General features: G+C 38.0%; 1 protein-coding gene across 1 annotated transcript in view; it reads left to right on the plus strand.

The window, feature by feature from the left end:
• AMMECR1 (AMMECR nuclear protein 1) overlaps positions 1-18440 on the plus strand; it is a gene marked incomplete at its 5' end in the record, with an annotated part of 96273 nt that overhangs the window by 56074 nt on the left and 21759 nt on the right. The window contains one exon of the mRNA XM_084213032.1: positions 489-599. Within this exon, the coding sequence (XP_084069158.1) occupies positions 489-599 (111 nt within the window). The remainder of the gene's footprint in view (positions 1-488; positions 600-18440) is intronic.

Here is an 18440-nt window from a genome sequence, read left to right on the forward strand (position 1 = left end):
TCCTCTAGTAGTTAACTTTAGAGGGTGTTCCTAAATTTTGTTGTCTTCTAAAGATTTCTCTTTCTAGCCAGCAGTATTAGGACCAAAGTATTTGTGTTCAGGAGGATGGATGGCTAGTGTGGCAGGGGTATTTTTCTCTTCCATAAAGGGTTTATTATATACAGATATCTAAGGTGAGGCTTTTCCCATTCACAGGAGATGGTTAATGGGTAAGGTACACTGAGCGTATTGGATCTGTTGCCAAGCAGTTTCATTCTGTCCCTAAACTATTCCAGTAATCTTATTTTCTATTATATCACACGAACAATGTTTCTAGAACAGTCAAAAGAATCACAAAAGACATTTCCCACTGCTATGTCCTGTTCAGATACAGTCATTTAGAGATTTGCCCCCTGTTGCCTGAAATGGAAGGGCACTGTTCCTGAAATTTCACACCAACTGTCAAAATTGCTCCTGTGATCACGTCTCTCTTTTCCTCCCTACCACAGCCCACTGTTTGTAACGTGGAAGATCGGTCGAGATAAGCGATTGCGAGGATGCATAGGTACTTTTTCTGCCATGAACCTGCATTCAGGACTCAGGGAGTACACACTTACTAGGTAAGAATTTGTTTTCTGTAGCCTTGACTTACATATTTAACTAGTCTGTTAAGGAGATGATAGGTGTGCTTTGGTTTGTTTTGGGTTTTTTGGCTGTGTCACTGTATGGGTCAATGAAAACCTGTGTCTCCGTTTGATGCTGAGAGTATTGTCTGGATATTTGACTGCTGGTGTCATGAGGCCATGCCTGCAGTTAAAAACCATAAGTTGAGCCTATTCTCATTTTATTGGTCTGTAAACTACTCTCCAGTAGCTTATTGTAACTGATTATTATGGTATTTTTCCTGTGTTCAGACAAATTTTAACCTTAGTAGTTAATGTCAGGCCAGAAGACCAGAAAGTCAGATTTGGGGATTATCCTATTCACACCTCTAAAACAGCAGGTATTCTCACCTCTTCTCCATCAGGTGCTTCCAATCAGCTGCAGTTAATTTAATGCTACAAATTTCCATTACATGTTACTCTTCAGATACATCCCAGCCCCTGAGTGGGAAGCTTCTGGATGAGGGAGGTAAGTAATGATAATCCTTCACTCCCTGGCAGCATAATCTTCATGTTTTGATCTACACCTAAATTCATTCACCTTAATATTGTTCCATTTTCTTTGCATAGAGTGAAAACTAATAAGTTTATCACTAGAGCTAGTAGCAAGCTTTCTACTTGTTTTTCTAAGAGTTTTCTTAAGTTTATTCTCTAAAGAATCAATGGAATTTTGTTCCTTTCAGCTACAGTAGACTTTATTGTGCTTTAAAATAGAAACTGCATTCTGGCATGTGTAGACCTCTAAAATTGTTGTCACTAAAAATAATTAGTGCTTCCAGATCACTTTAGATTTGAGGCTTTTGTCCATTACAGGATCTTCCTCTTTGCTGTTAAAATGCCTTGTCCATTCTGGCATTAAATAATATTAGAATGGGAGATGTTCTTTCTTACATGTCTCCCTAGTTAGTTGCAACCTGAAGATCATTTCATGCTTCTCTGCTGAGCTTGAAGAAGATAACTGCTCATTTCCTGGAGCCCTTACAAACTTCTGAAAGACCTAGTCACCTTTGTTTTCAATTTATTTATTATGCACTCTGGAATGTTTCTGCTTGTGTCCTTTAAAACCTCAGCATTCAAAATGGTCAGTGAGAAGAACCTTTTAATAAATTCAAAGCAATTTCTTTGTTGAGGGTTAAAAAGCTTAAAATCTTAACCATTAGTGAGCCAAACTGAATGAAAGCCAACTTTCCCCCTGTACTGCAGAGTGTTTCATTTAGGTGTATGCTTTACAGTGCCTGATCAAGAACAGTGAGCTTGTACAGAAAATTTCCCCCTGAGGAAAGGAATAAGGTGATAGCTCAAGAAAATAGTTTTTGTTCCTCATAGGTTTTTCCATTCTCACAAATCAGACAGGGCAGTACACTTAAAAACCTTTAAAACTGGTCATATGATTCCTGACTGCATTCTGTAAAAGCTGAAGTCAAAATACATGAAAAGTGATGAAAATTAAAGGGAACTGAAATAATTTCAATGCAGTATTTACAGGATGGCCCCATGCTGTGGAAGTTTATACTAGGCTATTTAGAGGACAGATCAATAATTTTCAAGATGAGAAAAATGGAACTACATACCAGCCTATTTTTTAAAAATATCTTCAGAAGCACATAAGTTGCTTTAAAATAAAATACAACATTTAGTGCACATTGGATTTTGTTACCTTTTATGGTAAATCTTTTTTATGCTTATGGTACCTAAAATGTTTCCAGGTTGCTTTATTTTTTTTAAATAACAACCAAAGTTCAAATATGATCACTGAAATGTAGAGTTCATATGAGAATGTACAAAAAAAAGTGTTCCCTTCTATCAGTCATTATATAAAAAAAGAAAGAGAGGGTTACCTGTGATTAGTTTATTAGTTTCCTTCTTGTGGTCAGTTTTTTCAACTGTGGGGCTTCCAGAGGAGAGCATTTGAGGAATAAAAGAAACACCATTGAAATGTCCATGGGCTTTGAGAGTTTGGAGCTCGACAGGCCTCCCTAGGAGGGATTAGAAACCAGGACATTGTGGCTTGCTCCAGCAGTATCTGGGCAATAGGCTGCTGCAGAAGACATGGCAATGCCTGAAAGGGAAAAACTTATTCAGGAAAGGCAGAAATTAATCAACAAAGTAGGTAGAATAAGAATAGGTTCTACTGCAGAAAGTGGAACTTGACCAAAACTTTCAGTTGACAGTGCAGTCAGATGACAGACTTTATTTTCCTTTGACACTTTTCAAAAGGGAGGCATTTTCCTTCAGTTATTTTGAAGATACAGCGGGGATAAACAGAACCAGGTTGTTTGTCTAATTAATTAATTTTTACTCTTTTCAGTACCTTCTGTGTAATTGTGGCCCAGCTTTCAGTCAGTAAAAGGGCACAAAAGAACAGCTGTTTTTAAATGCCCTGGTGCTTAGCAATCAAAATATCCACAATTCCCTTCACACATAATTTTCTTGCAAATATGCTGAATAGTCCCTCGGATCACAGTAAATAAATTTTGTTATTTCTAGTGATCTCTGGCTGTATATCATATCCAATGTGTAGCATACACATCTCTGTCTGCATACAGTGGTGTAGTTCCTTTGAAGGAGCATAATGATAGTTCATCTAGGAATCTGGAGTGAACAATTTGTTTCTTGGGACACCCTCACCCTTCACTTTTTTGGGTGTGGAACCAAAAATGATGGTGATCTGTGACCATTTTGAGCTCTGTAGGTTGTTGTGCTGATATTGCCAGTATGTTCTAAACAGGAAATTTATGTGGAATGATTCATCGTTAATTGGATGCATCTGCCTAAGTTCTGAGGAGGGATGAGAATACCCATAGTTAAAAAAACTATTACTGCATTCCTTATAAAATCTACATGTTAAATTCAATTTTCTCTGCAGTTATATCAGTGAAACACAGGGGAAAGGATGTGTATTATTAAGCTCTTCTACAGAACTTTATGGAGAGAGAGATTCAGATTTGGTGATTTGTATTTCATTTTACTAGGAGTAAACCATGTCCAAATGTTCTGCAGTGTTGAATATTACATTTTAGAATGAAGAAATTTTACTGTGGCTAAAATAGTCCTTTTGACTGAAAGTGTTAAATTGACTCTCCCACCTGAATGCATAAAAATAAACCAATCCAGATTATGAAAAATACCTTATGTTTTACAGCTCCTTCAAGAAAATACTCTGAACTTGGAAGCAGGTTACCACAGAATTTCATAACAGGTTGATAAATTACTTTTTCATGTATTCTGTACGGCAGTAAGACTTAGGTTTTGGTACTGAAGTTTTAAACTCCCGCTTTTATAAACTTGAGATATTGAACAAAATAGTTTCAGTTCTTTATTTTAGTTTTAGTCTTTAATCTATTTCATAGAATTTTATGTAATATTTTATGCCTATTAGATGTAAAAGCATAGGTGCATAAATTTTTAACTCTCTGTTGTTTTAGCCCATCAAGGCTAGAATATGTATCTGGGGAGGAAGGTAGTAGAGAACAGGCAGGTGAGGGGAGATGTTACATGGCAGAGTCTGCTGTCCCAGAAGAAAGTAGTAAAGAGACATTGGAGGACCCCAAGGCTTAAGTGTATTAACCTAATGGATGAAAACTGGGTTTAAGCCACCTTCCTTTAACTAGCATAGACCTGTCTCCACTGACTGCGTGATGTAATCCGTTTTTTTGTTGTGTGTTCTACTTATCACTCCACCTGAGGGAAATAGGACTGCTGACAGTCAGCTTAGATGTGGCTGATCAACAAAAGAAAACAAAGAGAAACTGGGGATGAGAAGCACAAGATGGGAGGAAATGGAACCTACAACCCAGCTTTCTCATAACTGAATTTGGGTGTACATTCCATATGAGGATTTGGCTGCTGCTGGTGTCAAGTACTGCTCTGTCCCTGTCAGCAATTTCAAAAGTCAGTCCTTGTTGCTGCAATACTGCCTGCTCTCTCTGTCAAAACACTAACCCTTTCTTCCTGTTCCAGATTTTACCATCCAACTGTAAAATAGCAGTACAGCAAGCTAATTTAAGGGGTGAAATTGAAAAATATTTAATAACTGATCATATTAAGATTGATGCTGGCTGTACTTGCTAAAGAGTAGTGACAAGTTTTTGTACAGACAGGGCAACTTCCTTCATGTATTTAGTTGAGTTTACTACTCTAACCCTGTAATCAGTCCCACAGGTCAGTGCTAACTTCCCAAAAGCTTTACTGCCAAGCAGTGTTGCTGTGGGTGTAGGTAGTCATTACCATTGATCCAGGGCAAAGCATACTCATTCATCTGACTGCAATTTTTTGAACTGCAGAGTTGGGGGAATTACATGTTTTTGACAGTTGTTGTGGCCTTCATTGTTGACAGAAGTCATAGGTTGAATTAATTTGTGCAAATAACATCTCATGTAATATTTCAGAGGATATTGTTGCTTCTGTGTTGCCCACGGATAATACGTTGCAGGCTGTCTTACTTTTGGCGTTGATTTATAGTATACCACTGCTGAAAGTTGACTTTTTAAAATTCTGTTAATACACTGTCTGATGGCCATCAGTGGAAAAGTGCCTGATAATTGTGAGATGAAGCTTACATTATCACACTTGTAATTAAACTCTGCAGAGAGCAGTGTAGGTTCATGACAGCCTGAACTCACCAGGGTTATGCTGTTCTTCTATGTTTAGTGTTGTTTTTAAAGTCAGGGAGCTTCCTTTCCATGTGTATCTGTCTGTGAAAAGCAGGTGCCTGCTAGCCTCCTCTGAGTTCTCAGGGTTGCCGTAGGTGAGGTAGAGGGCACAGATCTCCAAGTGAGAATGCTTAGGGCCATATGTGCTGAAATGGTTCTGTGTCCAGTTGAGTGAACAGACAACCACTCTGTGCCACAGAGCATGTGAGAAGCCGGTGGCAATAACCCTCTGGAATGAGAAACTCCCACCTCCCACTTAACAGCAAGTTGCAGTCATGAAGGGTAAAATTTTTTGGGGGGGTTCAACCTATAAAATCCACTAAGTTTTAAGAACAAAAATGCCCTACTTGCTGTCAGCTGGGACTCCTCAGGTATTCATCTGTCACATTGAATCATAGAATTGTTTACATTGGAAAACACCTTCAAGGTCATCAAGTCCAGCCATTAACTCAGCACTACCAAGCCACCACTCACTCCAACATGTCTCCAAGTGCCAAGTCTATGTGGCTTCTAAATCCCTTTAGGGTTGGGGACTCCACCACTTGTTTGGGCAGCCTGTTTCAATACTTGACAACCTTTTTGGTGAAAAAATGCTTCCTAATAGCCAGTCTAAATGATGCCTGGTGCAGCTCGAGGCCATTTTTTCATGTCCGGTCACTTGCTGTTTAGAAAAAGAGGCTGACCCCAGCTGCTCAGCCCCCTTGCGGGTAGGGAGCAGTAAGGTCTCCCCTGAGCCTCTTCTTCTCCAGGCTACACATCTCCAGTATAAGCAACTCTCAGTTACTCCATCATATTCCCTTACTGCATTACAAGGTTCTGTAGGGGTGATTTCAGAGCATCCTACATTCCTGGGGAGGTAGGAAGTGGGGTGCCAAACTGACACATAAGAGGGTGTACTGAGTGCTTTTCCCTCAGACCAAGGAGGGGGGCTCCCTGGCCTAAGGAGAGTTCAGGAATGCTGAAGAGGTTGCAGGACTGCTGTTCTGCTAATTTGGGCACCCCCTGGGTTGGTGGTTGACAATGTTGCTGTGACATGGGCGTCACCCAGTGCCCAGTGTAAGGCAGGTTCTGCTCACCTGCCAGGCAGCAGCAGAGGGAGGGGTTTATTCTCATCACTTTGTAGCAATTTCATATCACTAGAATATCTTACCAAAAGAGAGATGTTTGAGCCCAAGCTGTGTTTGAAAGACATTTGGAAATACCTAAGTACTGAACACATTTATTATATACGCATGTATATTCATATATAGCATATAATATATAGCACATATGTGTTCTGAGTCAGAACTGGGCTGAAGTATATTAAGGAAGTTAGCATTCAACTTCACTTTAAAAATTAGAAGATGTATATAGATATGTGTATTTTTATGACGTTGTTGCCCTCCAGAGGTATTAATAATGTTGTATCTTAGAACTCCTTTTTGTCTTCAAAAATGCTTTTGTTAAAATATAAATTAAGGTATTAGCACTGTGATCTTGAAGTATTTACTGATTACCTCTGTTGAAACTGAGGCAAAATTATTTTAATATATAAATATTTTGTACTGGCTCATGGATTTGTCTGCCATATCATCTGTATATAGATGAGATTTTACTGAAACTTGTAGCTGTTCATAGTTCTAAATTTTATCCAAGCCAATAAAAGCTAGTTGCTTTGAGTCTCCTTATAGACACTGACTTTACAAATAACAAGCACTTTAATTTGGGTAAATCCTAAGATCTGTTCTAGTGAAATATATGTTTATTAGTAAAATGGTTTGTGATGCAAACCCACAATAACAGAAAGTCCAAATGAAGTATATAAATCTGAATTTATTGAGCCAGACGTAGTTACTCTGTGTGAGTCAGTTCAGTAAATAGGTCTGTAATGATTTTGTGCACACAGTGCCAGGTTGTTACTGCAGGGATCTGTTGTTTAACAGAGCTGTTTGCTGCCTTCTCTCCAAGGGCAAAGCTAAACACCATACTGGCACTTTAAGTGGAAAAAAAACCCCAAATTTTTGTTTTAATGATGGGTTAAATGCTTCTCCTTATTTTGTTAGGAAGGAAAATCTTGTTTAGAAGAGAGAAGCATGCCCTAGGGAATACATGTTTTTTGCATATTGCATGTGTTGAGAATGTAGTCATTCTGCCTTAATTTTTTTATTTATTTAAAAACAAACAATCAAAACAAAACTAAAAACCCTGGCTTTGTAATTGTTGCTCTATTATTCCTGAGAAAAACCTTGCTAGACCCTTGGACCTAATGGTAGATGAGTCTGTTTCCTTAGCAACACTGCTTGAAAGAAAGCAAAGGAAAATGCCACAAATGGAAGGACAGTCAGTCCTTAGATTATTATCTTTATGAAAGGAGGAGAGCATAATGATGCTCTCCCAAAGCTTTTTCAATAGAACCAGGGTTATCAAATATTGATGACCATTTTACTGTTTTGCTGGGAAAACTGAATTATAGAATATGAACGCTTTGGCACAGGAGAGTGCATTACTGTGTTTTGTAGAGTGAACTTACTCTTGGAGTTGACTGTTTATGAAAGGTATCTGAAAATCAAGGAAAAGTAAATTTTATAATTAAAAATTACTACAAAATTGCTGTATCTGTATAAAATGGCTCAATGAAGTTCAGAGGGCGTTTTGCTGAGACTTAAACTTACTGTCATAAACTTACTGTCAGCAGTTGAATTTGGTGTAACTAAGGAAATGGCCATATTTGAAATACTTATTTCATCTTCTTATTTAAAAGACATGCGTTAAAAATTGGGAGTTATTTTTAAAAATGTACTTTTATAAAATGCATGCTTAGACATGCTCAAGCAAGATAACTTTCATTAGTTAATGTAACTTGTGGTATTGGGAATAAATCAGATGTTGCTGGAATTTGATTGAACTGGTGCTACCCAGGAATTACTCAGACTTTCCAGATGGGTTTCAGGGAGGAGCCGTGTCATTTGTGACTCCAGTCTTTCCCATGATGATCTTGCATTTCATGTTCTTCCCACACAGTCTCCTATTATGTGAAAAAAGTGATGCATGCCCTGTAGGTTCAAAGACAGAGTTATTGTTGAGTTGAAACACTAGTTTGGTTCTAAGTCAGATATTTATTTGTCTTTGGATACTGCTTGACAGAAGTCTTTGGGAGGGAGGGTGGAGATAGGGGGACTGGCCACCCTGGCTTTCCTAGGAAAGCTCTATATTGCCATAACTTACTTTACTACTACAGGTAGTTGTTTGGTACTTTCATGGGTTTTAGTCAATTTTTTAATCTCTTTATATGGTAGACTTAAGGGGAACATCATCAAAACATTGCCTAACAATCTTTTATAATGACATTTGCTTTCTTTTGAGACTCTTGGTGACTTAGTTATTTCTGAAGTGCTACAAAGGTGTGCTGAGCTATAGGCCAGTGCTGCAGAAACCGAGATAGGACTGTGCTCCCAGCAGGCAGAGGCATAGGTGGGGTGTGTCTCAGAGCACTAATGTTGGAAAGAAATGATTTGTCTATTTGGAAACAGGACAGAATGGAAAAAGTTGTTATAGAAGTTACCTGCTTGTGGGTGAGTTTGTCTCTTCTCAGCTCAGCAGGTGTTAATTTTTAATATAGAGCAAGGGATGTTTTCCACAACTTTCTTGTGAGGGTAGTGAAACATCCCACTGCACAGACTGGCCAGTGGTTATATGTAATAAATATGAGACATCCCAAGGAAGACTCTGAGAATTGGGGCGCAGCTGTGGTAAATTACATAGCTTGCCCAGTAGAAGTACACTTGGGCTCAAGGAACTGTTTTTTACTGAAATCTGATGTTTCAATACCAGTTAGCAGAGATTAGGCAAGGTCACAGGAAAAAGAATTGTCTCATGCTTACAAGCTGTTAAAATCTTTAAACTCTGCAGCTTTGTGTGGGAGGCACTGTGGGAAAGGAGTCTCTATTAAAGTTTTCAGTCTGTCAGCACCTCCTCCATTTAGGTGTTTTCTGATGCTTCCTTTTAAGATTATAAAAAAGAAATAGCACAAACTGGGTGTGGGGAGTTGGGCTCCAAAAGCCCTTGTTAACCCTGTTCACTTTGACACAAAGGTGTTGAAGCTTTTGAAATTGTTTTTTACCATTTTCCATAGATCAGAGTAATGAGAGTTAGAATGCTCTTGTAAACTGTTTTCTGGAATTTTTAAATAGTACTGACAGATACCTGTTTCTAAAATTTGTTCCTGTTGACACCAGGAAGAAAAAAGTTAAGTCTTTACAAGAGCTGTGCAGTTAAGATGGTGGAAAAGCTCTTGGAAGAAGAAGAAATTGCCTGTCCACTGCTTGGAAGTCTACAGGCAGCCATATAAATGCTGAAGAATGTCTGAAGACATCTGAAGTTAAGCACATTTCTGAGGTAGTCCTAAAGTCTTAGAGGCCCATTGCTGCACTATTTCAGCTTATATCATGTGTGTATTTGTGAGCAAGTGACCACAGAGTGGGGAGGGAGAAACAACACTCAGGAAAGTCTTGAAAGACTTCTTGAACTTCAGAGTTTACAAGTGACTGGAGTTTTACTCCAATTCATCTCCAGTTCATTGTAGGGAGTATATATATTTACCTGAAAATAACCAGGTTCTTCTTATCTAACATTAATTTAAAAATATAATATTAGGAACAGAAGCACTCCGTGTTTGTCTCTTTTCTTTGAATTACAGATGCACTTTTCAAATTCTGCCATTTTCAACTGTACTCTTTAGAAAAATGTATGGAGTGCTATATACATTCTAAATGAGTGTATATTTGTGATAGCCTTTATTTTAGAAACAAGCCGAATGTACTTTCTTTATTTTTTTAGCTCTGTAAATAACTGTGTGTTGATGCAGTTCACAAAGCATCAAATGCTGTGAAAGTATGTAAATAAACCATTACCTAGGAATATTTGTTGTATAACCAAAAAATATTTCTAATCTCAAAGATTCTTTTGAGTTTTCAAGACTTTTAATTAAAACTTTTCTAAATATAGTTATAATTTACATGTGGAGAATAGCTTTTGATCATGGTGGAGAAGAGCTTTTTTTGGCCATCAGTACAAATTTCTGTAGGACTGGTAACACTCAGTTCTTCAGGCAAGGAGATTTTCTGTGGGGGAATGGTGACATGTGCCTGTGTCGTAAATATAATACGTAGGCTACAAAGTGTCAGCTCACATGCTTAAATTTAGGTTCCCTGTTCCAGTGCAATGCTATAATCTTTATTTCTTAGTGCAGATTACTTGCATTAAAGGGTCAGTTGTCAGGCAAGCAGTCTCTCAGGTTGGAGAAGTACAGTATATAAATAACTCCCACAAGAACTTGGGGAACTAGTGCAGATGTTAAGTGCTCTGCTGAGCTTGGGTATAGCTCCTGGGAACTTCTCATCTGTCAGAAGCTGCAACCCCAGCTTCAGTGAAAGAGCCCTTTGTGATCCTGGCAATTACTAACAGTTGTGGTTTAAGTCTGTATATGAAATCGGGTATTGCAAACTTTTATCAGCAAAGAATGGTGACTTTTTATTTTTACTGTATTTTTTAGTTCATTGGAATTCCCTTAGTTCTGATTTTACAGAGGAAAAGAAGAAAAGCTCCTGGGTTTTATTTGAACAGTACAGCTTTCTGGTACTTCTAGTTCACGTGATTGTATAAATTCTATAATACCACAAACTGAAATAGGTGTCAAACTTCTTGTAACATGCAATTAATTTGATCTTTTAGATACCAGCCTAATTGTGAGTAACATTCTCAGTGCCTTATTGATAAATAAAAGCCAGGTTAGAAATACATTCACACTGATACATCCAAATGGTATTTCTTACTTCAGGAGATTCTTAATTTCTTTCATTTAATGTTGGTAAAGTGAATAATGTAGAATAAAAATCTAGTATGTAATAAAAGGTTAAGCAAGTATTTCTTCAAATATTGGCTTATATTGGCTTATATGCCATTTAACTGAAGTGTCAATGTAAAGCCAAAATACTATATGACTCAATTGTACAAATGTTGAAAGAGATATGTCTGTATGGAAAAAAAATGTTCTGTGTACATATGTGTATGCATTTAATAGCTCCAGTTCTTATTGAATTAGTTAGAAGAGCTGCCTGTGTTATCTCTAGGCCAGTTACTTCCAGGTATTGTTGTTAAAGCCCCACATGTAATGTGTTCGTTTGGCTATGAAGAAAAATGCTTGTTATATAAGTGAACACAAAGAAGGAAAAGGAGAAATGTAATTTTAAAGTAATTGAGAGGTCATTGTAAACTTTGTTCTACAGCAGGGCATCACTGCTTTTCACCAGAAATATTTTACATGCTCTGTCAAGAAATTGATGCTGGTTTTGTTTCTGTTCCAGAAACTTCTGCACGATTTGCAAGCTGGTTAGCTGGCCCTTTCTCATCTGTGCTGAGGATGCATTCTGCAGTTTGCTCACTTAGCTACAGAGAGGCTTTTTTCCTTTGACCTAGACTGCTAATCCCTCATTGCAAAGAGCAGCAGCTGTGCTTTGTCTGTGGAGGTCTCTGCACCGCATGCAGCCTCGTTTGCCAGAGCCACCCCTCTTTGTGTGCTCAGCTTTTTCAATCACTGAAAGGGTGGCTTTCTGGTTTGTTGCTCAGAAAACCCTCTTCAGGTTTGTGGAAGTCTACAATGCATGTTCTTTTTTTTTTGTTTCCCCCCCCAATGTGAATTTTCATGTGCTGTTGCTTATGATTTCACAAGTCTGTGTTTGACTAAAGCATTCCTGACATTCAGGAGGTGAAACATTTCATGAGTCACTTTTTAAAAAGGTGATAATCTATTTCCATTTAAATATTAGCCACTTTAGACAGATGTGTTGAATTGCATCTCTAATGGCATGATTATGACTAAACCAATATTTTGTGTCCCCACTGTATCCTCATTTAACATTGAGTAGTTGGGCTTCAGCTGGTCTTTGGTACAAGTCCAGTAGTTAAACATGTGTGGCAATGCAAGATGGTCGTGATAGTTAAAAACGGAATAGACACATGGACAGAACAATCCTTTCCTGGTTTAGGCTTTACTGCAGTGAATGGCAAAACACTAATACCTTCAAGGCAGAAGAATTTGGCCTGTATTTTCTCTAACGAAATGTGATTTAAATGCATTCCTTAAATACTTGAGTTAAGTTTCTGAGGCTACAGACAGATGTAGCCTAACCTGGACCTTTGCCTTTATTTCAGAACTTCTTTTTCATTCCACTTCAGCTGTTTTTATTTGCTACTCAAAACCTGGTTTAGAGTGAAAAAAATATACAGAGTGGCAGCTGGCAGACTTGGAACTGAATGTACTGTTTATCTGAGCTTGCAAGCATTCTGTTGCTTGGGCATCTTGACCTTAGGTGGTAAGAGGGTTTTGTGAGTGCCCCATCCAGGCAGTTCTGTAAGCTGAGTAGGTTGCAGGTGGTACAGAACGTGCCACCCCAAGTAGACGGAATTGTGACAGGAATCTGAAGGAAATAAAAGGATGAAATCGTGACCCACTCTCATGAGTGAGAGAGAAGTGGCAGAGTTGCTAAAAGGAGAATAAGAAGATGGCTTACAGACAACTTCTTTTGTGTGTGGAAGGTAGAGGGAAGGAAATGCAGGATGCAAAGCTTCCAGATATATAGGGTGTGTTTATGTATCTAAAACATACTCTGTTCATAGCTTGATCATAGCTTGAGCTAATGAGATTCATGTATGAAATAAAAACCTGCGCACGTACAAAGTGAACAGAAAAAAGCCTTTTTTGTTGCCTTAAACAGGAATTAAATTCTGTTGATGCAGCAGTTCTGATGGCTGCATTCTAGAATAGTCTCATGATAGCAAGAGCAAGTGCCTAGAAACCAAAAGTCTCATGAGGTAAGGAGGGACCATTTCTTTCCCTGAGGTCTTGTTGCATGTGATGTGCCACAAGGGACTCATCTTGTGCCTATATTTTACTGTATTTATACAAACACAAAATTAGTAAGATGCTATGAGCTCATTTATCATCCTCTACAGTGACAGCACTCAGATCTGCATCCCTCTGCAGATGTACTTGCAGGATGTGTAAGAGATTGTGTTTAGCTAAGAATCAGTTGGTTTGAACATAATCCAAGTTGAGTTGTGATACTGATGGAACACATCTTGGGAAACAAGCCAGGATATTATTCTGTGTTCTGCATTTTGAGTGGTCATATTCCAGTCTCTAAGGCAATGTGGACCTTGGGTTATTCTCAGTTTATGTGTTTGTTGAAGAATTTCAGGGCTGGATCCTGTCACTTTTTCTCAGACTATATTTGCTAATGCCTTCATATTTCAGCCTATTTTCTTGTCTTAAGCTTTTTCTATGAACCATTTACTGCAACACTTCATGTAAGAAAATATGATTGAGCAACCTGGTCTGGTGGAAGGTGTCTCTGCCCACAACAGGGGGTTGGAATTAAATGATTGTTATGGTCTCTTCCAGAGCTATTCTGTGATTCTGCAGTATTTGTCCTTCTGAACTGATTTACTGCATAATCTACCATACCTTTTGCTTTCCTCATATTTAACCTGATTGTATATATTTAATTTGTCCATCACTGTGATTTTGAAGTCCTGATTGAAAAACAGTTTCAGTGTTTGTGGCAAACAGTACTGAAACTGAGCAATAAAGATTCAACTAGCATATCTTTATATAAAAATACAGTGTTTCTGGTGACAGGAGAAATGTTGAGAAAATGAAGTACTCCTTTGTTCTAGAATCTCAGCAGCAGAATCAAAAAAGACCCTCTTTTTTACAAACTGCAGGAATTTGAAGATGTAAATGTTTACATTATCTTCCTGTATTTATATATAACTGCATTGCTGACACATTTAAATGTTTTTCTGTATGTACTTAAGATGAGGTATTTTCAAAGTTCATAATAAATTAAAAATACTTCATTAATTTGTTCTTTTATAAAATTACAGCTTGAATGCAGCTTTAGAGGGGGAGCAATATTTTTTGAATTGCTTAAATGAGAGTTGAACTCAGATATTATGTGGCCTCAAAGATTTTTGTCTTGACTTCAGTATCTGTTTTGGGGTAAAATAATGATCCTAGGTCAATATGGAGAGATGTGCTGGAGATGTAAAGAATTCTAGAGATTTCTTTTAATGTTCCTAGAGATTTGAGTGCTTAGTGTTGCTCAAGCTGCGTGGTTCTAAGTGTAATTGAGCAGTTCATTTTTGTTCATTATCTAAACTTTGCCATCTGCTGGAAAGCCTTTTAGTGACATTATAATTTAGTCCAGTTGGAGCTCAATTAAGGTTTTCTGACTAGTCTGTTATCATGTATTCACCAAACAAAAACCTACACACCAAACCCTGGTCAGTTTTGTTGCTCAGTTTTTAAACACGCGTCTGGAATCACTGTGACAACCCTACTGCGTTATGCTGGGAGAAGGTTTTAAGTGCTGTGGATTTAGTTTTTATGTAGCAAACCAAGACATTTCTGTGGCAATTGACACCTTTCAGCTTCCTGAGTGTTTATGACACAAGAATTCCATTGTCATTTATCCCAGCAGGATGTATGATGCAGGGACAGGTGAGGGACAATACAGAAATACAGGAAAAGGCAGAAAAGAATATCCATAAACAATACAGGAAAAGGCAGGAAAGAAGCTGCCCCCAGTGAAGAATGTCTTGTGTAGAGCTGCTCACCTGATGTTCTCTTGTAGTCAGGAGATGTGTGAGATGTGTGCTGGGCAATTCCCAGTGCAGGCAGCTGTGGGGCAAAACTGCCTCGTTGTGTTTCTGCAGGATGGAGTGGATGGAGCAAGCATTTGCAGCTCTCCACCTGCACCTGGGCAAGTACACAGTAACTGCTCTGGGCTCCAAGCTGCCCCTCTCACTGCCCTGTGTGATGGGAAGATTTTGGATTTAGCACACCTCTGTCAGGGTGTAGCTCTGAGCTGTTACTGAAGCTTTGCTGTGTCTTGAAGTTAACGTAATTGAAGATTTTGATTTTTTTCCTGGTGTAATAGGGTATATTGTATAGTAATGCAAAATGATACCTCATCCCCTGTAGGACTAAAACTGTGAGAAAAATGGAGTCTTTACCTTATTTGGCCTTTTGAAAGGCCAGGAAGTCCTTTAGAACCACAGAAGCACTAAAGTGTAAGATTTCTGGTTTCAGGAAACAGGAGGTTAAAGCCATAGAAACTTGACTCTTATGAATGTAATCAGGAACCTACAATGTCACTTTGTGGATCTTCTTAGTTTTAACTGAACCTTTTGATGGGAGCAGGTTGCAAGTGCTGAGACTTTTGTGATCATACTTTTCCACTTGAAGTCCTTAACAGCAGGCACACAGAATTCTCCTAAACTTTAAGAACCTATCCATACAAGCCTTTGTTGTTTCCCTGATACTTTATGGCAAAAAGAAAGAGAATTTAATTCAGGCATCGTCTCCACACAGTGTAACATCATCATGGCATAATGATGAACTAGGTTTGTTTGGAAGAATCCAGCATGATAGATTATTTCTCTGGATAATTGTCAGAGCAGTAGAAAAACATATTTGTTTCATTCTGCTAAAAAGCCCTGAATTTATGGGAGTGTTGGTTTTTAGAGCTTCATGCTTGTGAGCTTGCTTTTCTTAAAAGAAATTTTGTAATGGTGAGTCAGTGAGGAGTTGGAGTTTTCCTCTTCTATGTACCCAAGGCTGACAGACCCAGCTGAAGAACCAGCAGTAGTGAAACCCCCAGGAGTTTCAGCCCATGGCCACTGGGCAGGTGCACATTAGCTCTGTGTCTTAACAGGTACTCACAGTGACTGTAGAGTCCTTGAGCAGCATCTCAGAGCAAGTCAGTCCTTCTGTGTGCTCTGGAGTGGATCTGTAGCCAGAATAAGAAACCAAATAAGGATTTGTCTGGAAATTTTAAGTATGCCTAGAAATATTCTGTAAAGGCTTCTTTTGATTTATACAATTATGGACTTTTTTATGGAAAAACAAGGGCCCAGAAGCTTACCAGCAATACCAGTATGGCTTGATTTTTAATTGTGGGTATGGTTTCCACAATATATGTGTGTACATAAAAATACTCTTGAAGCCATTAAATAAGGAGAACGTACAGACGGCTTATTTTTGGAGCTGCTGGCTGTCTAAAATAGAGACTTAATTGTCTTATGTAGCCAACGTAGGCTGCATTTTCTGATGAGCTTTTCTAAATGCTTACTTTATATATAATGCTCTGATTTGTCTTAAAAGGAATGATATTTTTTCAAAGCTAAAATAACTCTCTAAAATAGAGCAGCAGGTTTTCCTTCTTCCTCTTAAGTTACATGTCTGATTTCAGACAGATTGGGAGAAGAGAGTCTTTCTGGCATACTTCACTTCTGTGGAGTAAAAAAATAAATTGTTTCAAGAGCTAGAATGCCAGATCAGTATTTTATTTGTCCCATCTGGAATGCTGTTGCTGTTACCTGCTGCACTGTGATGATAAAATCAGCTGAGAACTGCAGAGATGTACTTCTGTGCCACACAACAAGTGTATATTTCTTTTTTTATCCTCTGACTGCCACTTAGCAACATAATGTGCAGGAAGTATAAATGTTGTTCTTTCCCATTCTGTCTCCCAAATGTAAGGGAGGGTTCAGGAAAGACACGTCATTCACAGTTGTTTTGTTTCCTGGAAATTTTTCCAGTCTGACCCAAAAAAAGAGCAACATTATAAATAAATGCTTTTTGCTTGCATTCAAGTGATTTGATGTTGTGTTTAAATTACTCCTTGAAATCTCCATTTAAATTGGCAAAATTCTGTTGGTCATAAATAAAAGTCAGTAGAAGGCTGACCTGTAGTTGTGTTGGGCTGTCTGATGGCTTATGCTGACAGCTAGGAGGATTGTATTCATAATAATTTTTACTTTCTGCAGTAGAGCACACTCTGCCCTGCTTTTCTGGCTTAAAAATTAATTGCATGTCGTGACTTGGAAGCTGTTAGTTTTCTCTGGTCTCTGCCAAACCGAGCTATGAGAGCTGATTTTCATTAGGAAAATACTGGTGGTCTGCTTAAGTGTTCCTTAATTTCTTCCTCTTGAAGTTACTGAATGAAAAAGTAGAAATCTGAACTAACTTCACTGCTCAGTAACCCCACAGTGGAACAGTAAATACTGTCTTTTTTCCTTGTTCTGAAACCCTGGCACCAAGTGTCTCTTGCTGTTGTCTTTTCTTCACTGTTCCCTAAAACCCAGTGAGTTTGCCACTTATTAATTTAAGGAGGTTTTGAATTAACTGAAGTGCAATATCTCAGCCCTTTGGGCTGAATTCATTGACAAAGGGCCATTTCTTTGTTAAATACATCTTCAAATGTAATTCTGCTAAGCTTAGTTGGCTCAGTGAAAAAGTTGCAAAATCTCATGGTTACACTTATTGAGGTAAATAAAGAGCTGGTAGGATTAAAAGAAGGGTACCTTTTCCCTACCATCTGAAAGCAGTGCCAAGGTACTGTTTATCAGAAGAGGATAATAGTTTGTAAAATAAGATCTTTAGTCTACTTTTCATATGTGTACTGATGATATTTGAAGAATTGTTTAGGTGCCATAAAGTTGTTTTGGTTTAACTGTGTTCAATATCAGAAACTGGTTAAGAGAAAATTTATTACTATAGAGTAAACTAAAAAAGTAATGGAAAATTAATTTTTAAGTTTATCAGTTCTGTTTGATTAAGCTTTTGAGAACTACATTTATACAGGATAGGTAGAGCAGACTGAAAGAGAGGCTGTCACAAAAAGTGGATTTTTAGGAATCAGGGATCTCGGATTCTGTTCTCAGTTCTGTCACTGACTCAGTGTAAGCCTCCTAAATTGCATGAGTCACTTAATGTCTCTGCCTCATTCACACTTCCTATAAAAGTGAGTATTACTTACATCATGCCCAGTGTTTGACAGCTTCCTTTGCATCTCCTCCTCCTGTGTCATGTTTAAACCTTCAAAGTAATTTCCAGCAATGTACAGGACTGTATCCAGTTTTATCTAAACTCTGTCCAGGATAGGTCTGTAGATGTAACTATCCCCAAAAAGAAGCTTTAGTGGGAAATTTCACTGTTAATGTTTGTTGTTAAATAACAATGAGTGAAACACGAGGAATTCAGTTCATTTCATGCCACCATTCATCTGCATCAAAAGTTCTTCTTTACTATTTTTGATGCTTATAT

Source organism: Fringilla coelebs, assembly GCF_963513975.1.
Source record: "Fringilla coelebs genome assembly, chromosome: 11".
NCBI lineage: Eukaryota > Metazoa > Chordata > Aves > Passeriformes > Fringillidae > Fringilla > Fringilla coelebs.